The sequence below is a fragment of the Zalophus californianus genome, chromosome 6 (genome assembly GCF_009762305.2).
Source record: "Zalophus californianus isolate mZalCal1 chromosome 6, mZalCal1.pri.v2, whole genome shotgun sequence".
Lineage (NCBI taxonomy): Eukaryota > Metazoa > Chordata > Mammalia > Carnivora > Otariidae > Zalophus > Zalophus californianus.
The window spans coordinates 74,888,534-74,906,843 of NC_045600.1; the positions used below are offsets into that span (position 1 = coordinate 74,888,534).

The 18,310-nt window shown below is 37.2% G+C and overlaps 1 protein-coding gene and 2 pseudogenes across 1 annotated transcript; all 3 read left to right on the forward strand.

Moving 5' to 3' along the window:
- The first annotated feature begins 75 nt into the window (after positions 1-75).
- On the forward strand, positions 76-7,367 carry LOC113909226 (annotated as a pseudogene).
- Positions 7,368-7,793: 426 nt separating this feature from the next.
- On the forward strand, positions 7,794-10,026 carry LOC113909225 (annotated as a pseudogene).
- A 6,792-nt stretch (positions 10,027-16,818) lies between these two features.
- On the forward strand, positions 16,819-17,733 carry LOC113909869 (olfactory receptor 4K14-like). Its single transcript, XM_027571495.2, has one exon. It carries the CDS (start codon positions 16,822-16,824, stop codon positions 17,731-17,733), a length of 912 nt encoding a protein of 303 aa, XP_027427296.2. The 5' UTR covers positions 16,819-16,821.
- The last annotated feature ends 577 nt before the right edge of the window (positions 17,734-18,310 follow it).

The window sequence follows — 18,310 nt, forward strand, 5'->3', positions numbered from 1 at the left end:
TAGAATTATGACTGAAAGTGGAAAAGATAAAACAGTGGTTCCCAAGCAGAGACAATTCTGTCCCCCATGGGACATATGGCAATCTCTGGAGACATTTTTGGTAGCCACGATGAAGAGGAGCTGCAGGTAACTAGCAAGTAGAGACTAGGGATGGTTTTAAGTATCCTACTGTGCAAAGGACAGCCCCTGCAACCAAGAATTATTCAACCCCAAATGTTAATGGTGCTGAGAAATCCTGGTGTGTAGGAATATAATAGAGCAAGGCATAAAAAGGTATGCTGAGTTGTTTTAGGTAGAATCTAAATTAAAATACTAGTTAGGATTTCATAGTCACATTAATACCAGAGAGCAATAATTTGTATGTTTTAAAGAAGTGGATTATAAAAGGCATTTTTTAATGATTTTGAATTGCCACAGATACTTTTGCGTTGAAGTGCACATGCTAGTTGGCTGGACCAAGCCTCTTCAGAAGGGAAGTCACTGTGCACAGCCACAGTTGAAGTGGATCCTCTAGGACTACCAGTCAGGGGAAGGGAGTGTAGAAAGGTTATATGGGACACATACAAAGAACATGTCAACCAAAATATCTCTGTTAATTGTTGTTACATTGCCTGATATTTTATAAAATATATAAATTCTATATGTATATATTTCTATATATAGATATCTATATGTATATAGAATCTGTATACTATATGTATATAGTATCTATACACATAGATACTATATACATTGATATCTACAGAATAAGATTATAATACTATACAAAGTGCACTATAATCTGCTTTTTCCATTTAAATAATGTGAATATTTCCCATGTTCTTGGTTTTCTCAAGCATCATTTTATTATTAGTGAAATATTACATCCTAAATTCCTGTAACTCATTTAAGAAAGTAAGCCCCAATTGTAAGACATTTAGTTTGCTTCAATTATTTTGCATATACAATAATATTACTATGAAGATTTTAGAGCATACACATAATCATCCCCTTACAATAAACTCTAAGAAGTGGAAGATCTGTCTCAAAGGTTCTACACATCATAAAGTTTTGAAACATAAACAATGGAGAAATGTTTTGGACAATGAGGTACTTTTAGAGGAGGATAAACAGAGAGATAACTAGGTGGCATAAGCATTTAGGAGTAAAACAGTACAGTAGGTAATAAAGAAAATGTCACAGTCAAGGAAAATACTATCTAAGAAAGGAGGTAAAAGGTCTATCACAGAGAAACTTTTATTTATATTTATTATGTTCAATTAGCTACTGTATAGTACATTAGTTTTTGATGCAGTGTCCAATGATTCATTACTTACATATAACACCCAGTGCACATCACAACACGTGCCCTCCTTAATACCCGTCACCCTGTTCCCCCCCTCACCCTCTCCCCTCTAAGACCCTCAGTTCATTTCCCAGGGTCTATAGTCTCTCATGGTTCATCTCCCTCTTTGATTTCTCCCCCTTCAGATTTCCCTCCCTTCCCTTATTGTCCTCCGCGTTATTGCTTATCTTCCACATATGACTGAAACCATATGATAATTGTCTTTCTCTGACTGACTTATTTCACTTAGCATAATTCCCTCCAGTTCCATCCATATTGATGCAAATGGTGGGTATTCATCCTTTCTGAAGGCTGAATAATATTCCACTGTATATGTATACCACATCTTCTTTATCCATTCATCTGTTGAAGGGCATCTCAGCTTCTTCCACAGTTTGGCCATTGTGGACATTGCAGCTATGACCTTCTTTTCACTACATCTGTATTTTGGGGGTAAATACTTAGTAGTGCAATTACTGGGTCATAGGGTAGCTCTATTTTTAACATCTTGAAGAACCTCCATACCGTTTTCCAGAGTGGCTGTACCAACTTGCATTCCCACCAACAGTGTAAGAGTGTTCCCCTTTCTCCACATCCTCACCAACATTTGTTGTTCCTGTTTTGTTAATTTTTGCCATTCTAACTGGTGTAAGTGTGATATCTCATTTGTATTTCCCTGATGGCTAATGATGTTGAGCATTTTTTCATGTCTGTTAGCCATTTATATGTCTTCTTTGGAGAAATGTCTCAAATCAGGTCTCAGCCAATACCAAAAGATTAAGATTATTCCCTGTATGTTATCAGACCACAAGTGAAACTGGAACTCAATCACCAGAAAAAATTTGGAAGGAATTCGAACACTTGGAAGTTAAAGAGCATCCTGCTAAAGAATGATTGGATCAACCAGGAAATTAAAGATGAACTTAAACAATTCATGGAAACTAATGAGAATGAAAACACTTCAGTCCAAAACCTATGGTATACTGCAAAGGCGGTCCTAAGAGGAAAATACATGGCCATCCAAGCCTCCCTCAGAAAATCAGAAAAATCCCAAATGCACAAGCTAACCGTATACCTAAAGGAGCTGGAGAAAGAACAGCAAATAAAACCTAAACCAAGCAGGAGAAGAGAAATAATAAAGATTAGAGCACAGATAAATGAAACAGAAACCAGAAACACAGTAGAACAGATCAACAAAACTAGGAGCTGGTTCTTTGAAAGAATTAATAAGATCGATAAACCACTAGCCAAACTTATCCAAAAGAAAAGAGAAAGGACCCAAATTAATAAAATCACGAATGAAAGGGAGAGATCACAACTAACACCAAGGAAATAGAAACAGTTATTAGAAATTATTACCATCAACTGTATGCCAACAAATTAAGCAACCTGGAAGAAATGGATGCCTTCCTGGAAACTTCCAAACTACCAAGACTGAAACAGGAAGAAAGAGACAATCTGAATAGACCAAGAACCAGTAATGAAGTTGAAGCAGTAATCAAAAACCTCCCAAAAAAAAAACAAAAGTACAGGGCCAGATGGCTTCCCAGGGGAATTGTACCAAACATTTAAAGAAGAAATAATATTCTCCTGAAGCCGTTTCAAAAAATAGAAACAGAAGGAAAACTTCCAAACTCCTTCTATGAGGCCAGCATTACCCTGATCCCAAAACCAGGCAAAGACCCCATCAAAAAGGAGAATTACATACCAATATCCCTGATGAACATGGATGCCAAAATACTCAACAAGATACTAGCTAAGAGGATCCAACAGTACATTAAAAGGATCATCCACCACGACCAAGTGGGATTTATTCCTGGGATGTAAGGGTGGTTCAACATTGGCAAATCAATCAACCTGATAGAGCACATTAACAAAAGAAAAGACAAGAACCATAGGATCCTCTCAATTGATGCAGAAAAAGCATTTGACAAAATACAACATCCTTTCCTGATTAAAACTCTTCAGAGTATAGGGATAGAGGGAACATTCCTCAATATCATAAAAACCATCTATGAAAAGCCCACAGCATATATCATTCTCAATGGGGAAAAACTGAGAACTTTTCCCTTAAGGTCAGGAACATGACAGGGATGCCCACTCTCACCACTTTTGTTCAACATAATACTAGAAGTCTTAGCCTCAGCAATCAGACAACAAAAAGAAATAAAAGGCATCCAAATTGGCAAAGAAGAAGTCAAACTTTCTCTCTTCACAGATGGCATGATACCTTATGTGGAAAACCCAAAAGACTCCACCCCCAAATTACTAGAACTCATACAGCAATTCAGCAATGTGGCAGGATACAAAATCAATGCACAGGAACCAACTGCTTTCCTATACACTAACAATGTAACTGTAGAAAGAGAAATTAAGGAATCGATTCCATTCACAATACCAAAAAAAAAAAAAAAGATACATAGGAATAAACCTAACCAATGAGTTTGTAAAGGATCTATACTCAAGAAATTACCAAACACTTATGAAAGAAATTGAGGAAGACACAAAAAGATGGAAAAACATTCCATGCTCATGGATTGGAAGAATAAACATTGTTAAAATGTCTATCCTGCCCAGAGCAATTTACACTTTCAATGCCATCCCTATCAAAATACAAACAGCATTTTTCAAAGTGCTGGAACAAACAATCCTAAAATTTGTATGGAACCAGAAAAGACCTGGAATCGCCAAGGAAATATTGAAAAAGAAAACCAAAGCTGGGGGCATCACATTGCCTGACTTCAAGCTATATTACAAAGATGCGATCACCAAGACAGCATGGTACTGGCACAAAAACAGACACATAGACCAATGGAACAGACTAGAGAGCCCAGATATGGATCCTCAATTCTATGGTCAACTAATTTTTGACAAATCAAGAAAAAATATCCAATGAAAAAGATCTCTTCAATAAGTGGTGCTGAAAAATTGGACAGCTACATATAGAAGAATGAAACTGGACCATTCCCTTACACCATACACAAAGATAAATACAAAATGGATGAAAGATCTCAATGTGAGACAGGAATCCATCAAAATCCTAAAGGAGAACATAGGCAGTGACTTCTTTGACATCAGCCACAGTAACTTCTTTCAAGACATGTCTCCAAAGGCAAGGAAAACAAAAGCAACAATGAGCTTTTGGGACTGTATCAAGACAAAAAGCTTCTGCACAGCAAAGGAAACAGTCAACAAAACTAAGAGGCAACCCATGGAATGGGAGAATATATTTGCAAATGACATTACAGATAAAGGGCTGGTATCCAAGATCTATAAAGAACTTCTAAAATTCAATACTCAAAAAACAAATAACCCAGTCAAAAAAATGGGCAGAAGACATGAACAGACACTTCTCCAAAGAATACATAAAAATGGCTAACAGATACATGAAAAAAATGCTCACTACCACAGAGAAAATTTAAATAACAATTTGTATCTAATATTTATATCTGAACTGATCAAAACATAAAATCAAATTAATAAGTAATAAAACTCTAAAATGGGGATACAGTAATAGATCCTCAAAGGATAATAAGAAATGTATTAATGGGGCACCTGGGTGGCTCAGTCGATTAAGCATCCAACTTTTGATTTCGGCTTAGGTCATCATCTCAGGGTTGTGAGACTGAGCCCTGTGTCGAGCTTCACATTAAGATTCTCTCTCTCCCTCTCCCTTTACCCGTCCTCCCACCTTTCCCTCCCCCAATCCCCCCTAAAAAGAAATGTACTAAGTCCACTAAGTTTTGAGCCTGAAAAGGAACTCAGAGATTGAGCTCAACCACTTGGTTTTATGGATCAGAAAACATACTCAAAGAGAAACATATGCCAGCTTTGGAGGTAAAACTGGTTCTCAATCCTAGTCTTCCAACTTTATTTCAGTGTTCTTGCCAAACACCATACTGATTCTTTTCACATGATAATTCATAAAAACACAGAAATCACAACTTTCAAATTGATCTTTATCTCTGGTGTGATTAACTGTCCTACTTCTTACTTGTGTTGTGGTTTTAGCAATATCACACACAAGCACCCATACACACATGCACACCCACATACAGCTGCAGTAGCAGCGGCAGCATCCAGATTGAAACATCGGGTTTACCAACTTAGTTTCAAGTAATTAGTGTGACATTCCCAGCCTAAGGGCTCCAACATGCGGACTCTGCTCCACCCATCACCAGATCAGTGTTGCTTTGTACAGATGTGAAGGGAGGTCTAGTGAAAATTATATGGTTAATGTATGAATTATAAAACCTGGTTCATTAAAAGCATACCATTTTGTAAAGATAGATAAGATCTGGCACAGAAGCTAAATGTGGGAAGTGAGACACTTAGAGGTCACAAGTAATCTCACTTGAATTTAAAGCATCTTTCTGCTTCACTATAATATGGGGCCCTTCTTAGAATGTGAGGGGGCTACTCAGAGACTCAGAACATTCAACCTTGTTGCTTAACCACAGCTGCCTTTGCAATTTACAGACTTTGTAATCCTCTCTAGGAATGTGGGTTTCAGCCACAGCAGATCATGGGTAATGACAGTCATGTTAGGAAAAACAGTCTTTGCCAAGAAAGGCTTTCTAAGAGTATGAAGATATCAAAAGCCCATTCATGGGTTGGTGGGAAAGAGAGCAGTCTGGGTCACTCTAAACCTGACTTACTTATGCAGAGCAGGTTTGTACCTGCTGGATCACAGGCCCTTCAAAACTCTGGGGCTGATTTAGAATGAAAATGTAATTTCTTAAAATGGTGAGGGCAGATGGCCTTGGTGAGGGTGGGCGTAATGGAGGCAATGATAAATAATAGGATTAAAATAAAAAAAAATGGTGAGGGCAAACCGTAACTCCCAGATTGACTCAAAATTTAAATTTTAAAGGGGTTGTGCTGGGCCCCTGTGTCCTCCAAGGAATTCAGACTAAGGGATCTTATCTCCTACAAAACCACAAAACTCTGAAAGATGGTCGTATTTCAACCTGTGAAGATGAAGCATGTGCCTCAGAGCTCATGGACTGCTTAGGGGAACCAAGAGATATGAATAGGTTGTGGCTTATAAGCTAGGCTTAGAGACAGACAGTTTAGACATGTATCTTCCTTCTTACAGTAATAGACATTAACACCAAATTTCAAAGTCAAATGAGATTGTTAAAAGACCCAAATGAATGAAAATCCTTGGCAACCTCCATGGCCTTAGTGCCCTCTTCTTTCTCTCTACAGGTCATCCCAGAACAAGCCACACAATGGAGTCCACGGAATAATCAAATCAGTCTGAAGTGTTAGAATTCATTTTGCAGGGCTGACCATCTGCCAGGATATATAGTTTCTTCTCTCTGCACTCTTCCTAGTTGTCTACGCGGTCACAGTCAGGTAACCTTTTCATTGTGGTCACAGTGTTTTACATCCTAAACTTGAACACCCCGTACTTTCTTACTGGGAACCTCTCCTTTATAGATATGACCCTCGCTTCCTTTGGTGCTGCTAAGATGATTGTGAACTTGGTTTAAAAAAAAATTGTAAGACCATTTCCTTTGCTGGATCTTTCTCCTTCACTTACTGGGTGGATTTGAAATGGAACTTTTGGTCTCCATGGCATATGACAGATATGCCGCTATTTGTAAGCCCCTACATTGCACAACCATCACGAACAGGAAGGTGTGTGTTTTCCTGGTAGTGACCTCATGATTCTTAGGTCTTCACTTAGGGCTTTTATTGTGAATTTGCCTTTCTGTGGTCCCAAAGTGGTGGACTGCATTTCCTGTGATCTCCCTCTGGTTACTAAGTTTGCCTGCATAGATACATATATCGTACAGATTGTCACTGTTGCCAGCAGTGGGATGATCTCTCTGAGCTGGTTCATGATTTTGCTTATCTCCTACAGTCTGGTCCTCACGACCAGTAAGAGTCACTCTTCTACTCATTCCACTTTGATTGCATTGTAGTGGTGATTCTCTTTCTTGGCCCATGCATCTTCACTTGTATCTGGCCCTTCAGCAACCCCTCTGTGGATAAGTCCCTTGCTGTATTTTACACCAGTGTCACCGCATCTTGAACCTAATTATCTACACTCTGTGAAACAAAGAAATGAAGATAGTCATGAAGAAATTCTGGCATGATTTTGTGAGTTCAAGAGAGAATACTTAGATTAAAATGTAATTTAGAAACAGGTTTTTAAAAGTTTTTAAAGAAAACTTTAGATCTTTTAAAAACTGTTACTGATCTGATACAGAGTATACAAGACTTATAAAAGTTCAGACCTTCAAGGATATTTTGAATCTAGTACCAACAAAAAAATAAATGCATGGCTTTAGGTATTTTAAATGATTCCAACTAATTATAAAAAATTGTCCATTAAAAACTCACTTGTATTTAAGATATATCAAATATATGCTTTATTTAGGTATTAGAATGGCATTGGTTGAAAGGGAAAATAAAGCAAATCTCCAGAAAATCTATCACATTTTTCTGCACAGTCAGAATGATTTGGCACTTATTGTGGGCCCAAGGTTGGTTCTCTGTCTCCTCAATAATGTTAATGTCTGAGTCAGCACCTACATGTGGTGCTTAAGAAAACAGTATCTACAGTTTCAGTATCTACAGATATACTGCCAAAATACACTCATTTTTCTTGTGCCTCCAAAATGAGTTTTTATAGATACTTTTAAGGCTCCTAATATCATTAAAATTTATTTCCATCTTCTCATTCCAAAATTTCTCAGTTTCAGAATCTATGTCTCTGACTCCAAAAAGAAAAGAAAAAAAGTTACTAAAGTCAGGAATACACACTCATGGTTTGCTTAAGAGTAAGCTGAATTTACAATATGATATTTAATAACAAATTACATTTTGCATGTTATCATTCTCCAGGAAACTAATGTAATGACATTTGGATATCATCATATCACTAATTCCCATTGATAAAACACAGTTCAGTGGAGTTTCTCTAGCTGTGAATTTGAATAGATTCATTCACAACTTGTCATTAGTCCTCTCTGTAAGACATGCATTGACACATAAAATAAAAAAACAGCAGCTTTAAGAAGTTGTGTTTAGGGGACAGTGGAAGGGCAGAGGGGGAGAGAGAATCCTGAAGCAGACTCCCTGCTAAGTGCAAAGCCCAAGGAAGGGCTTGATCTCATGACCCTGAGATCATGATCAGAGCTCAAACCAAGGCTGCTTAACTGACTGAGCCACCCACATGCCCCAAGAAGTTTTATCTTTTTAACAAGTCTAATTGTAGACACAAGTGGAGTCTTGACAACAAAAGAAGATCAATAGGTATTTTTTAGATTATTTTCTCCACTTTTACATATCATATAACCACAATCATAAAACCAGAATTTAATGATTATGAAAAACCTTGAAGTCGCAGGGAAGAAATTTAAGGTAGTGGCAGCAAATGTGGTTACAGAGACAAAAGGAAATAGGAAAATAACACTGTGTATTCACTCAATGAAAACAAATAATGTGAATAACACAACAATAACCAAATGTTTTATTTAACTTTAATGATGTCAAATTGAGAACAAGAGAACTTTTATAATAGGTAAGTCTATTATACTATGATCAAACTATCTCAAAACGTATTTCTAATAAATTCCAAATTCCTCAGAAATTACTTCCTTATGTTCCATTGCGGAGTGGAGTCATGACGCCCTGTCCAGTGTAGAAGTCATTGGTGTCACCTGCCTACCACCAGCTCCTTTACCTGCAGGTCTGTGCCCTTGCCTGGCCTGCCTGTGCTGCTCCCACAGCAGCTTTAGCGCCTGGGCCAAGAACAATGGTAAAGGGGCTGTGCTAGGGGCTTTCAGAGGAATAGGACAGCCCCTTTCACTTCTCCTCAAGGACATCCCCTTGGTGAGCCTCCTGATCCTCTACCATATTGCTCATGCTCCCAATGGCCACAGATCAAAGCCACATCAAGACCAAAGCAACTGTGAAAGGCTACCTTGAACATAAGCAGCTGCCAGACTGCCTGAAAGACTGTGAGGTGGTGCTTATTCCAGTAGAAGTCCTGAGAAAACCAGGCGTGACACAGGATGATATCTGTTCAAGACCAATGCCACAGTTGTGGCTACCCTGGCTACTGCCTGTGCCCAGCATTGCCCCTGAGGCCACGATCTGCACCACTTCAAATTTTATTAACTCCACCATCCCAATCACAACAGAAGTTTTCAAAAAACATGGAACATACAACCCCAGTCAAATCTTTGGGGTGACAACCCTGGGCATTGTCAGAGCCAACAATTACTACAGAACTGAAGGGTTTGGACCCAGTTCAAGTCAATGTTCCTGTCACTGGCAGCCATGCTGAGAAACCATCATCCCTCAACCACTCTAAAGGTGGACCTTCCCCAGCACCAGCTGACAGCTGTCATTGGGAGGATCCAGGAGGCCAGCATGGAGGTGGTGAAGGCCACAGCTGCAACAGGCTCTACCACCCTATCTGTGGCGTATGCTGGAGCCCAGTTTGTCTTCTCCCTTGTGGATGTGATGAATGGAAAGGAAGGAGTTGTCAAATGTTTATTAAGTCCCAAGAAATGGACTGTCCCTATTTCTCCACACCACTACTGCTGGGGAAAATGGGCACCGAGAAGAATCTAGGCATCAGCACCACTTCCCCTCTCCCAGAGAAGATGATAGCTGAAGTCATCCCTGAACTGAAGGCATCCATCAAAAAATGAGAAGAGTTCGTGAAGAACATGAAATGAGAAAGCAGTTAGCGAGTAGTCCGTTTCCCTAACTTATTAAAGGCATCATGTCATTGTAAAGCCATATCAGACCCTTTGTATTTCAGTTGTATTCATGACGAGTATTAATGTATTAATGTTGCTGTCCCTTCCAAATCACAGGTCTGTCTGTTGGTGCATCAATAAAAGTAGGCTTTATCTTCTTAAAAAAATAAATAAAACATACACATACACATACACACACACACACACACACACACAGAAAAAATAAAGACATATTCCCATTCTATAGGCAAATTAATTGTTGGTGAACCTGAAACAACCAAAACAGAAGCAGCACTACAGACAGGTACACACATTTATTCTACTATAGATGCACACACCTCAATGCCTCCACTACCACCCTCCCAGTCAAAAGATAAATACATTTAAAAATAGCTAGGGAGCTATGAGAGATTTCCTGGGTCAGCCACAATAACTATTAGAGATTATGAAAGAACCCAAGGCATTGAGAGAACTCCCTCATGTCCCACGAAAGTAAAATATCTATTTGACACATCCATGCCAAATACTCTTACCACTGCCAGAGTAGGAAGCACAAGGATGGCTTTACACATAGATCACACACAAATGTGGACATATTTGCTGATGTGTTCAGTGGGGCCTGGAAGAGTCCCTTGCCCAAAATCTTCACTCAGTATAGCTTGTCACATGACCTGAAATTCCACTACATTTTTTCATTCTTTTAGTGATAAAACCATTTGCTTTTAATACATTCATTATTTAAATATACAAAAATAAAAATGGTAACACATTTGCTTATTTTTAGTAATGCATATCATATCATGAATGAATTTATTAACTCTTCTATGACAACCAACTGAGGTCAAACCCTTGCAGAAACGGTGGCCTGATCCATGTGGAGATTAGGAATAGACAGGGAAAAGATAGAGAAAGGCAGCGAAAATGGCCTAGGAAGCACAAAGGTTTTACATATTTTCTAATTTTTTTAGACAAGCTTTGATCATACTATAATGAATCGAAGAGCACTAGCCAAGAGGAGAGAACAACTTTGAAGTTCCATTTGTGTAACAGGAAAATGGGTCTAACTCTAAGGCACTACACCTGAAGATCTGGGATCCTAGCTGAAATCCCAGACTCTGCAGGCACTGCTATCCAGCACATTCACATTCTGAAAGGAACTGATTACAGTTGACCCTTGAACAACATGGGTTTGAACTGCCCGGGCCCACCTACATGCCAGTTTCTTTTGAAAAATGCAGTACACTACTGTAAATATATTTTCTCTTCCTTACGATTTTCTTAATGGAATTTTCTTGTGTTTAGCTTATTTTATTGTAAGAATACAGTATAAAAAAAAAACAACAACATTTTATGTTATTAGTAAGGCTGCTAGTCAACACCAGGCTATTTGTTGTTAAGTTTTGGGAGATTCAAAGTGACACGTGGATGTTTGACTATGCAAGGGGTTACCACCCCTAACCCCTGCTTTAAGGGTCAACTATATTATATTGTCTCTATTCCACACAAACACTTTGCAAATGTTGATAGAAACTCAATTCACAATCACCAATACCTACAAAAACCTACATGGATTAAGCAACCTGTGACATATCCATACGTTGAACGATAAAAAGGAATAAACTAGGATTTGCAAATCATCTTCAGAGAAACAGCAAAATAAAACCTTTAAACTTTTTGAAGTCTAAGAAAATAACCAGAGGCCATACAACAAATTGAGAAATATTTATTCAAGTGCCTCAGTAATAACAGAGGGAGTCTCTGACACTTAAGCCAGAGTCTGCTCCTATTTCTCCCAGCTCTCTGCTGTGACAGTTCTTTGCTACACAGGTGCTGCATTCCATCAGGAAAAGCAGCTCCCATCATCCCTCCAAACTCCAAAACTGAGACAAGGAGATTATATCCTAGGTGGTACTAAGGCTGGCTGTGGTGACTGGTGGCTCCCATCTCCCCAGCCTGGCTCTGGCTCCATGGTATAGAGGTCTGCCCAGGGTGAGCACTGCAGACAAGAGAGGCACGGAAGCCCTGCCCAAGGGAGGTGACTTTATTTGGAGAGCAATGCAGAAAATCAATGTCCGGGGCCTACTGTTTGAAATGATCAGGGTCACAATGGAAACATCTTTAATGATCCTACAAAAAATAAAAAATACATGTATTTTGAAGGAATACTATGGAAAACTATGTACCAACACATTAGATGATTCATATGAAATGGACAAATGCCTGAGAATACGCAATAATAGAAAATCTAAACAGACATATAAGAAATAGATATTGTTAGCATTTTTTTAAACTTCCCAAAGGAAAACTCCAGGCTCTGATGACTTCATTGGTAAATTCTGCCAAATTTTTAAAGAAGAAATAAGACCAATTCTTCAAAAACTCTTCCAGTATGTAGACTGTCCTTGAGAGAGTGATGTGGTGTTGAGACCATCTGGACAGTATACGTGGCTGAACCCACTTAAGGCCTCGATATTAACTTGAAGATTTGGCAGGCACGTACAGAGATCTACTCATCTTACAGCCACCCATGATGGTGGTTATGTATCACATCAGTCAAGATATGACTTCTCTTGTAACTGGAACTAAAACCTTAACTGAATTTATGACATAATCTAGTTAGAGACTAAGATTGCTGAAGATATCTTCTTCGTACTTATATGCTAAATAAAAAATAATTTAAAACTTCACTAATGTTTAATGCATAGCTGCTTTATGTGTGATTTTTATCTCCTTGTTCTGATTTCTAGAATCCGCAAAAGTTATTCTTGACAAGGACATCCCTGAGAGGTGTCCAATGGAAATTATTTTCATGATTCTTGTTCTGCCCAGAATACAGAATAGGAAACGTTCACCCAAGGGATTCCTTCTAGTGGTGACTATATGTTAGGCTTCCAGAAGACACTGTCTCCACCCAACTGTGGATATCAGCTCAAGCATACATCAGAGGAGGGTAAGAGAAGAGGAAAAAGAAATCTGGTTTTAGAGAAAATTTGTGTTTGGTAAGGTATCTCGTGTTCTCTGTGACTCTCTTCTTTAATTTTTAAAAGTATCTGTATGTATCTGTATCGCCCATGCCCACCCGTGCCAACTTGAGTGTGGCTTGTTTAACTTCTGACATTTCAAGATGGTAATATAGTTTTTCTCCTCCCATCCTATTCCTACGGAGCTTCCATGGTCTCTTTAACAAAGGTGTACACACCACCATCATGCAGCGCCACAGAGATGTTCTCAGGTCTGCTTTAGAAGATCTCTGTTCTTTGATGGCTCCTGATATTAGCAACTTCCAGCTATCTTGACTCAAGTGGATCTTGCCACTTAAAAGGATAAAGTTTTTCAAATCAGATACAGTATTATACGCCAAGATAAATTTTAACATAGAGATAGAAGTAAAAACGGTTATATATCCAATGAGAAATGATATAAAACTCAGTAACTACAGAAGTAAGATAAAACTACAACCTGAGAGAAAAGGAAGGTACCTTAAGCTAGTAGAAGGAACTTGAACTTTCTCCCTATGCACCTTACCTAGTGTATATCTCAGGCAATTCATTAAATTCTCAGAGTCCAAGTTTCTCCTGTAAAAACATAAATATTGAGAATCTTAGTTTTAGGATGATTATTATTTAAAAAATCCTAGTGGACGAACATTGAATCTAAAAGAGTATGAAAAATGTGTTGCTATATTTTAATACTCCTAAAAGAGTAGTTCAATTTGTCTCCTTTCCCTGATTTTTCAATTTTACTAATCCCAAAGTTATCATTACTCCCTTTGTGAAAATTCTCCAAGTTACAGTTAAGAATTTCAAAGGTGCTTTAATAGAATGTGCTACTGCCTCATGTATGGTTTCTTAAAATATAAATAACCCCTCTTGGACAAAAGCAGAAGTGAAAAGTAAAAATGTTGCAAAGCTACTGAAAGCAGGTAGCATGTCTGAACTTCTTTTGCATCTGTATAACCTGTAGGGTTGCTAAGAATGTGCTTGTTCGTTTAGAAAAAATGTAAGAGGTAGTTATTTTTTTTTAAAAGGTTGTACCATGTATTTTGCTGACATAAAGTAGTTGGCTATTCACTAAGATTGCTGCCAGTAAGCTCTGGACATTGTACTGCTTTAAGCTGCATTTTAACAAACAAAGAAGGGAAAAAACTAATATTTATTAATCATGCACTGAGTACTCGAAAAGTTTAAGTGCTTTTTGTGTATTTTCTGACTCCTCGTCATAACATGTCTATTAGATTGAGTGCTCTCTTTTCACAGATGAGGAAATGGAAACAGAAATGTTTAGTTCAAGGTCACAAGGTTAACAAGTATTTGAGTTAGATTTCAGACCAGATCAGACTAGTTAAAAAGTCACTCTACTTAATGTCTTAATTACTGGATTAATATTAATATGTCTATAATTAATGCACCAATATTATGGAATATTAATTTCAAAACTGATTAAAAAACAGCAGGATTTCTTACTGGTAAATTGTTCCCTAGCAATGTACATGTTCATCTTTTAGCAAAATCCTCTGTCAAACACAACTGAAATCCAATTTTGCTATTAGCTATCTTCTGTATCATTTATTCCAACACACACAAAATTAGTTATTGACAACTAATCCCAGAAAGGGATTTGTCTTTACAAAAATTAAGTATCAATGTGAAGTTCAAATTGGTCAAGTTTCTCAGGGGACATAAATGTATTGGGTGTAATATCAGGTTATTTTCTTTAGAAATTAAATCTCTACTATGGTGGATATGTTTATTTGTAAGTTATGACACTATTAACACATGTCCCCTTTTCCCCAGCAAAGGTGTGTTTTGCCTAATTCTTTAGGAATATCTTCTTCATGTCTATCCTATGCTTCTGAGTTCTCAGTGTAAGGGAAGGGAAAATTAGTGCTTATGATGAGGTAATGGTTTTCACCATTCACCTGCTTTCTTTGGCACCACCCTTAAGATTTCAAGGGTAAAAAAGGAAGAGACACATAAAAAGTAAAAGAAAGCAAAGGGAAAGAAATAATAAAGAGAGAAGAGATGATATGCAATTATCTTTTTACATCCAGTGAGAAAAGGACTCAATTTACTTAAGGATAAATATAAACAATGTCATTATTATACTTATATAATATTTGTACAAAATAAGAAATTATAAATATTTACATATTATATTTAGAGGTATATAACTGACAATCTCTGAAACTTTATCTTCATGCTCACTCAGCGCTAACGGTCAAAGATGTACTTTGCTTCCACAGGTCTACAATTTATTCACATCTTAGAAATGACACATAGATATTTTAAACTTGTACAGCAATATTTTTAAACCTAGGGATTTCCTAGCATCCATGAAAATACAGCTGACCCTTGAAAAATGCAGTCAAAAATCTGTGTACAACTTTTGAGTCATCCAAAATTTAACAACTAATAGCCTGGTGTTGACCAAAATCCTTACCGATAACAGTTGACTGAAAAATATTTTGTATATGTATTATATACATTGAATTACTACAATGAAGTAAGCTAGAAAAAGGAAAATGTTATTTAAAAAATCATAAGAAAAAAACACATTTACAGTACTGTACCTACTGAAATCAGCATATAAATGAACACACAGTTCACCTGTGTTGTTCAAAAGTCAACTGTAAATGAACACAAATATTTTATATTGATAGGCTTGAATATTTGTTATATTTTGGTTATATATTTGCTACCATTCAAACTTCAAGTCAGACTCTGCATCTGAGTTACCTTCCTCTTTGGTTAATCCCCTTTTTTTTTAGTTATCAGAAACAAATTGTCTTTAATTGAGAGATTTTTTAAAGAAAAATTAGCATTATATTTAAAGCACCCACATCCTCAGAGTTTATTTTCCATGGTACAATCCGTATTTGAAAATTTTGATTAGAGAAATATTTTTCATGTTTATCCAAAATTAAATAGATCAGATTCTAAATTTCAAAACAAAAATTCTTACATATAATCCCTTTCTCATATAACTCTCCACATTTTTTTCTAATACATTTAGTTTACTAAATGAATTTCATTTAATTGTGGTCTTGATAAATTATGTGCCTGATTTTGCAACTGAATTATTATGCCAAAATATTTATTGTAAGGCTTTCTATATAGCTTCTCTCCAAAAGATTGTCCCAACATGTATTTTATAGTAATAAGCAAAAGATTTAGTTTTATGGTGTTTTATAAAAGAGGTTCAACTGAGGCTTTAAAGAATCATTATGTATAATACAGTGAAACCGTAATTTTGTACCATGTCATTTGCTCTGGATTTTGATACTTGCTCACTATAATTTTCCTAACTAGATGACTTAAATTTTATTTAGTATAATGGTTATTGGTAGTACCCCCACTCAGATTCTTTTTACTGGAGTGGTGGACTGAAGCTAATTTCCAGATGACACTGCAACCTTTTTTTTTTTTTTTTAGCATTTTCTTTAGCTGTGCTACTTTCCTCATTCACTTCTTGGGAGAGTACCCTCTCAATCAATCATTTACATGAGAATCCCATCTCAGACTTTGCTTTGTGGAAAGCTATCTTAGGCTTTTAGGTTTTTTTTTAAAGGCATAATGGCATGAATATTTTGCCAAGGTTTGTCTTCCCAATTATATTTTTCACTTTCAGATATATGTGCTCATTTTCAATGAAATTTAACTTTCAATGAAATAGAATTTCAACTGAATTCTAAAAATTAAGTACCCTTTCCCATGCCACTAACTGACGATCTATCCTTTTCTCTAGATTATTTTAGAGGACGTACTGAATAAAATGGATAAAGGAAATTTGTCTATAGTGTCAGAATTTGTGCTTCTGGGACTTTGCCACTCATGGAATATGCAGGTCTTATTCTTAATGATATTTTTTATACTTTACCTGATTATTATATCTGGAAATACTGTCATTATGATCCTAATCATCACTGACTACCGTCTTCATTCCCCCATGTACTTCTTGTTGGCCAACCTGTCCTTTGTTGATATGTGGCTATCTTCAGTCACTACTCCGAAGATGATCACAGACTTTCTCAGGGAGAACAAGACTATTTCCTTTAGAGGGTGTATGTGCCAGATCCTCTATGTACATTTTGTTGGAGGGGGTGAGATGGTGCTATTAGTGGTAATGGCCTATGACCGCTTTGTAGCCATCTGCAAGCCACTGCACTATTTGACTGTTATGAGCCTGCAAAAATGCACTTGGCTGGTGGTGACTTCCTGGACCATTGGCTTTGTGCATGCCATGAGTCAAATGGCTGTGATCGTGCAATTGCCCTTCTGTGGCCCCAGGGAAATTGACAGCTTCTTCTGTGACATACCACTGGTAATCAAGCTTGCCTGCATAGATTCCTACAATTTGGGAATATTAATGAATGCTGACAGTGGGGTTCTGGCCATGACCTGCTTTATTCTGCTGTTGATATCCTATACATATATTCTTCTTACTATCCGTCAAAGCTCTAAAACTGGTGCATCCAAGGCACTCTCTACCTGTACCGCCCACATCACAGTGGTGGTGCTTTTCTTCGGGCCTTGCATCTTCATCTATGTGTGGCCACTCAGCATCACCTGGGTGGACAAATTTCTTGCTGTGTTTTACTCTGTTATCACACCTCTCCTAAATCCAGCCATTTATACCCTGAGAAATAAAGAGATAAAAGATGCCATGAAAAGATTCAGACTCTAATACATGCATTCCAAGGGAAATATTTAATGCCCAGAAACCTTACTGTAAGCACTTCAAACTGGTAATACATTGACCTTGTAAAATAGGTTGAAAATTCTAGGCATTCAGTTTATTTCTACATGTTATGGCTGTCTCCAAGTGCAGGAATAGGTTTAATATAATTCAAGAAATCATATTTACTCAACCAGTAGAATACCACAAAATATATCCCTAAAACCCAAACATTAATCGTCCTTCTTTCTGAGGGAATTATCTAATCAGTCTTCCTGTGCCTTTAACTATGTTAAATGAGAACCTAAAATTCATTGCACAAAGCCATCCACCCATCCTGATGGACAGTATCCTAATAAACTTTCTCCTAACTTCATTTGGAAAGTAGTCCTGTGACACTGAATCCTTCCCTCAAACCTATCACCTAACCTCTTGTTAAGAGGCAACTGAATTATTATTTTTTTCTTTAACTTAGCTTCCTACTCAAATACTAATAGGAAGGCGTGGGAGAAAAAAATAGAGATGATGCAGTAACAGTGGAAAATACATAGGGAATAAGAGGGAATGATATTCTGTGTTTCATTTC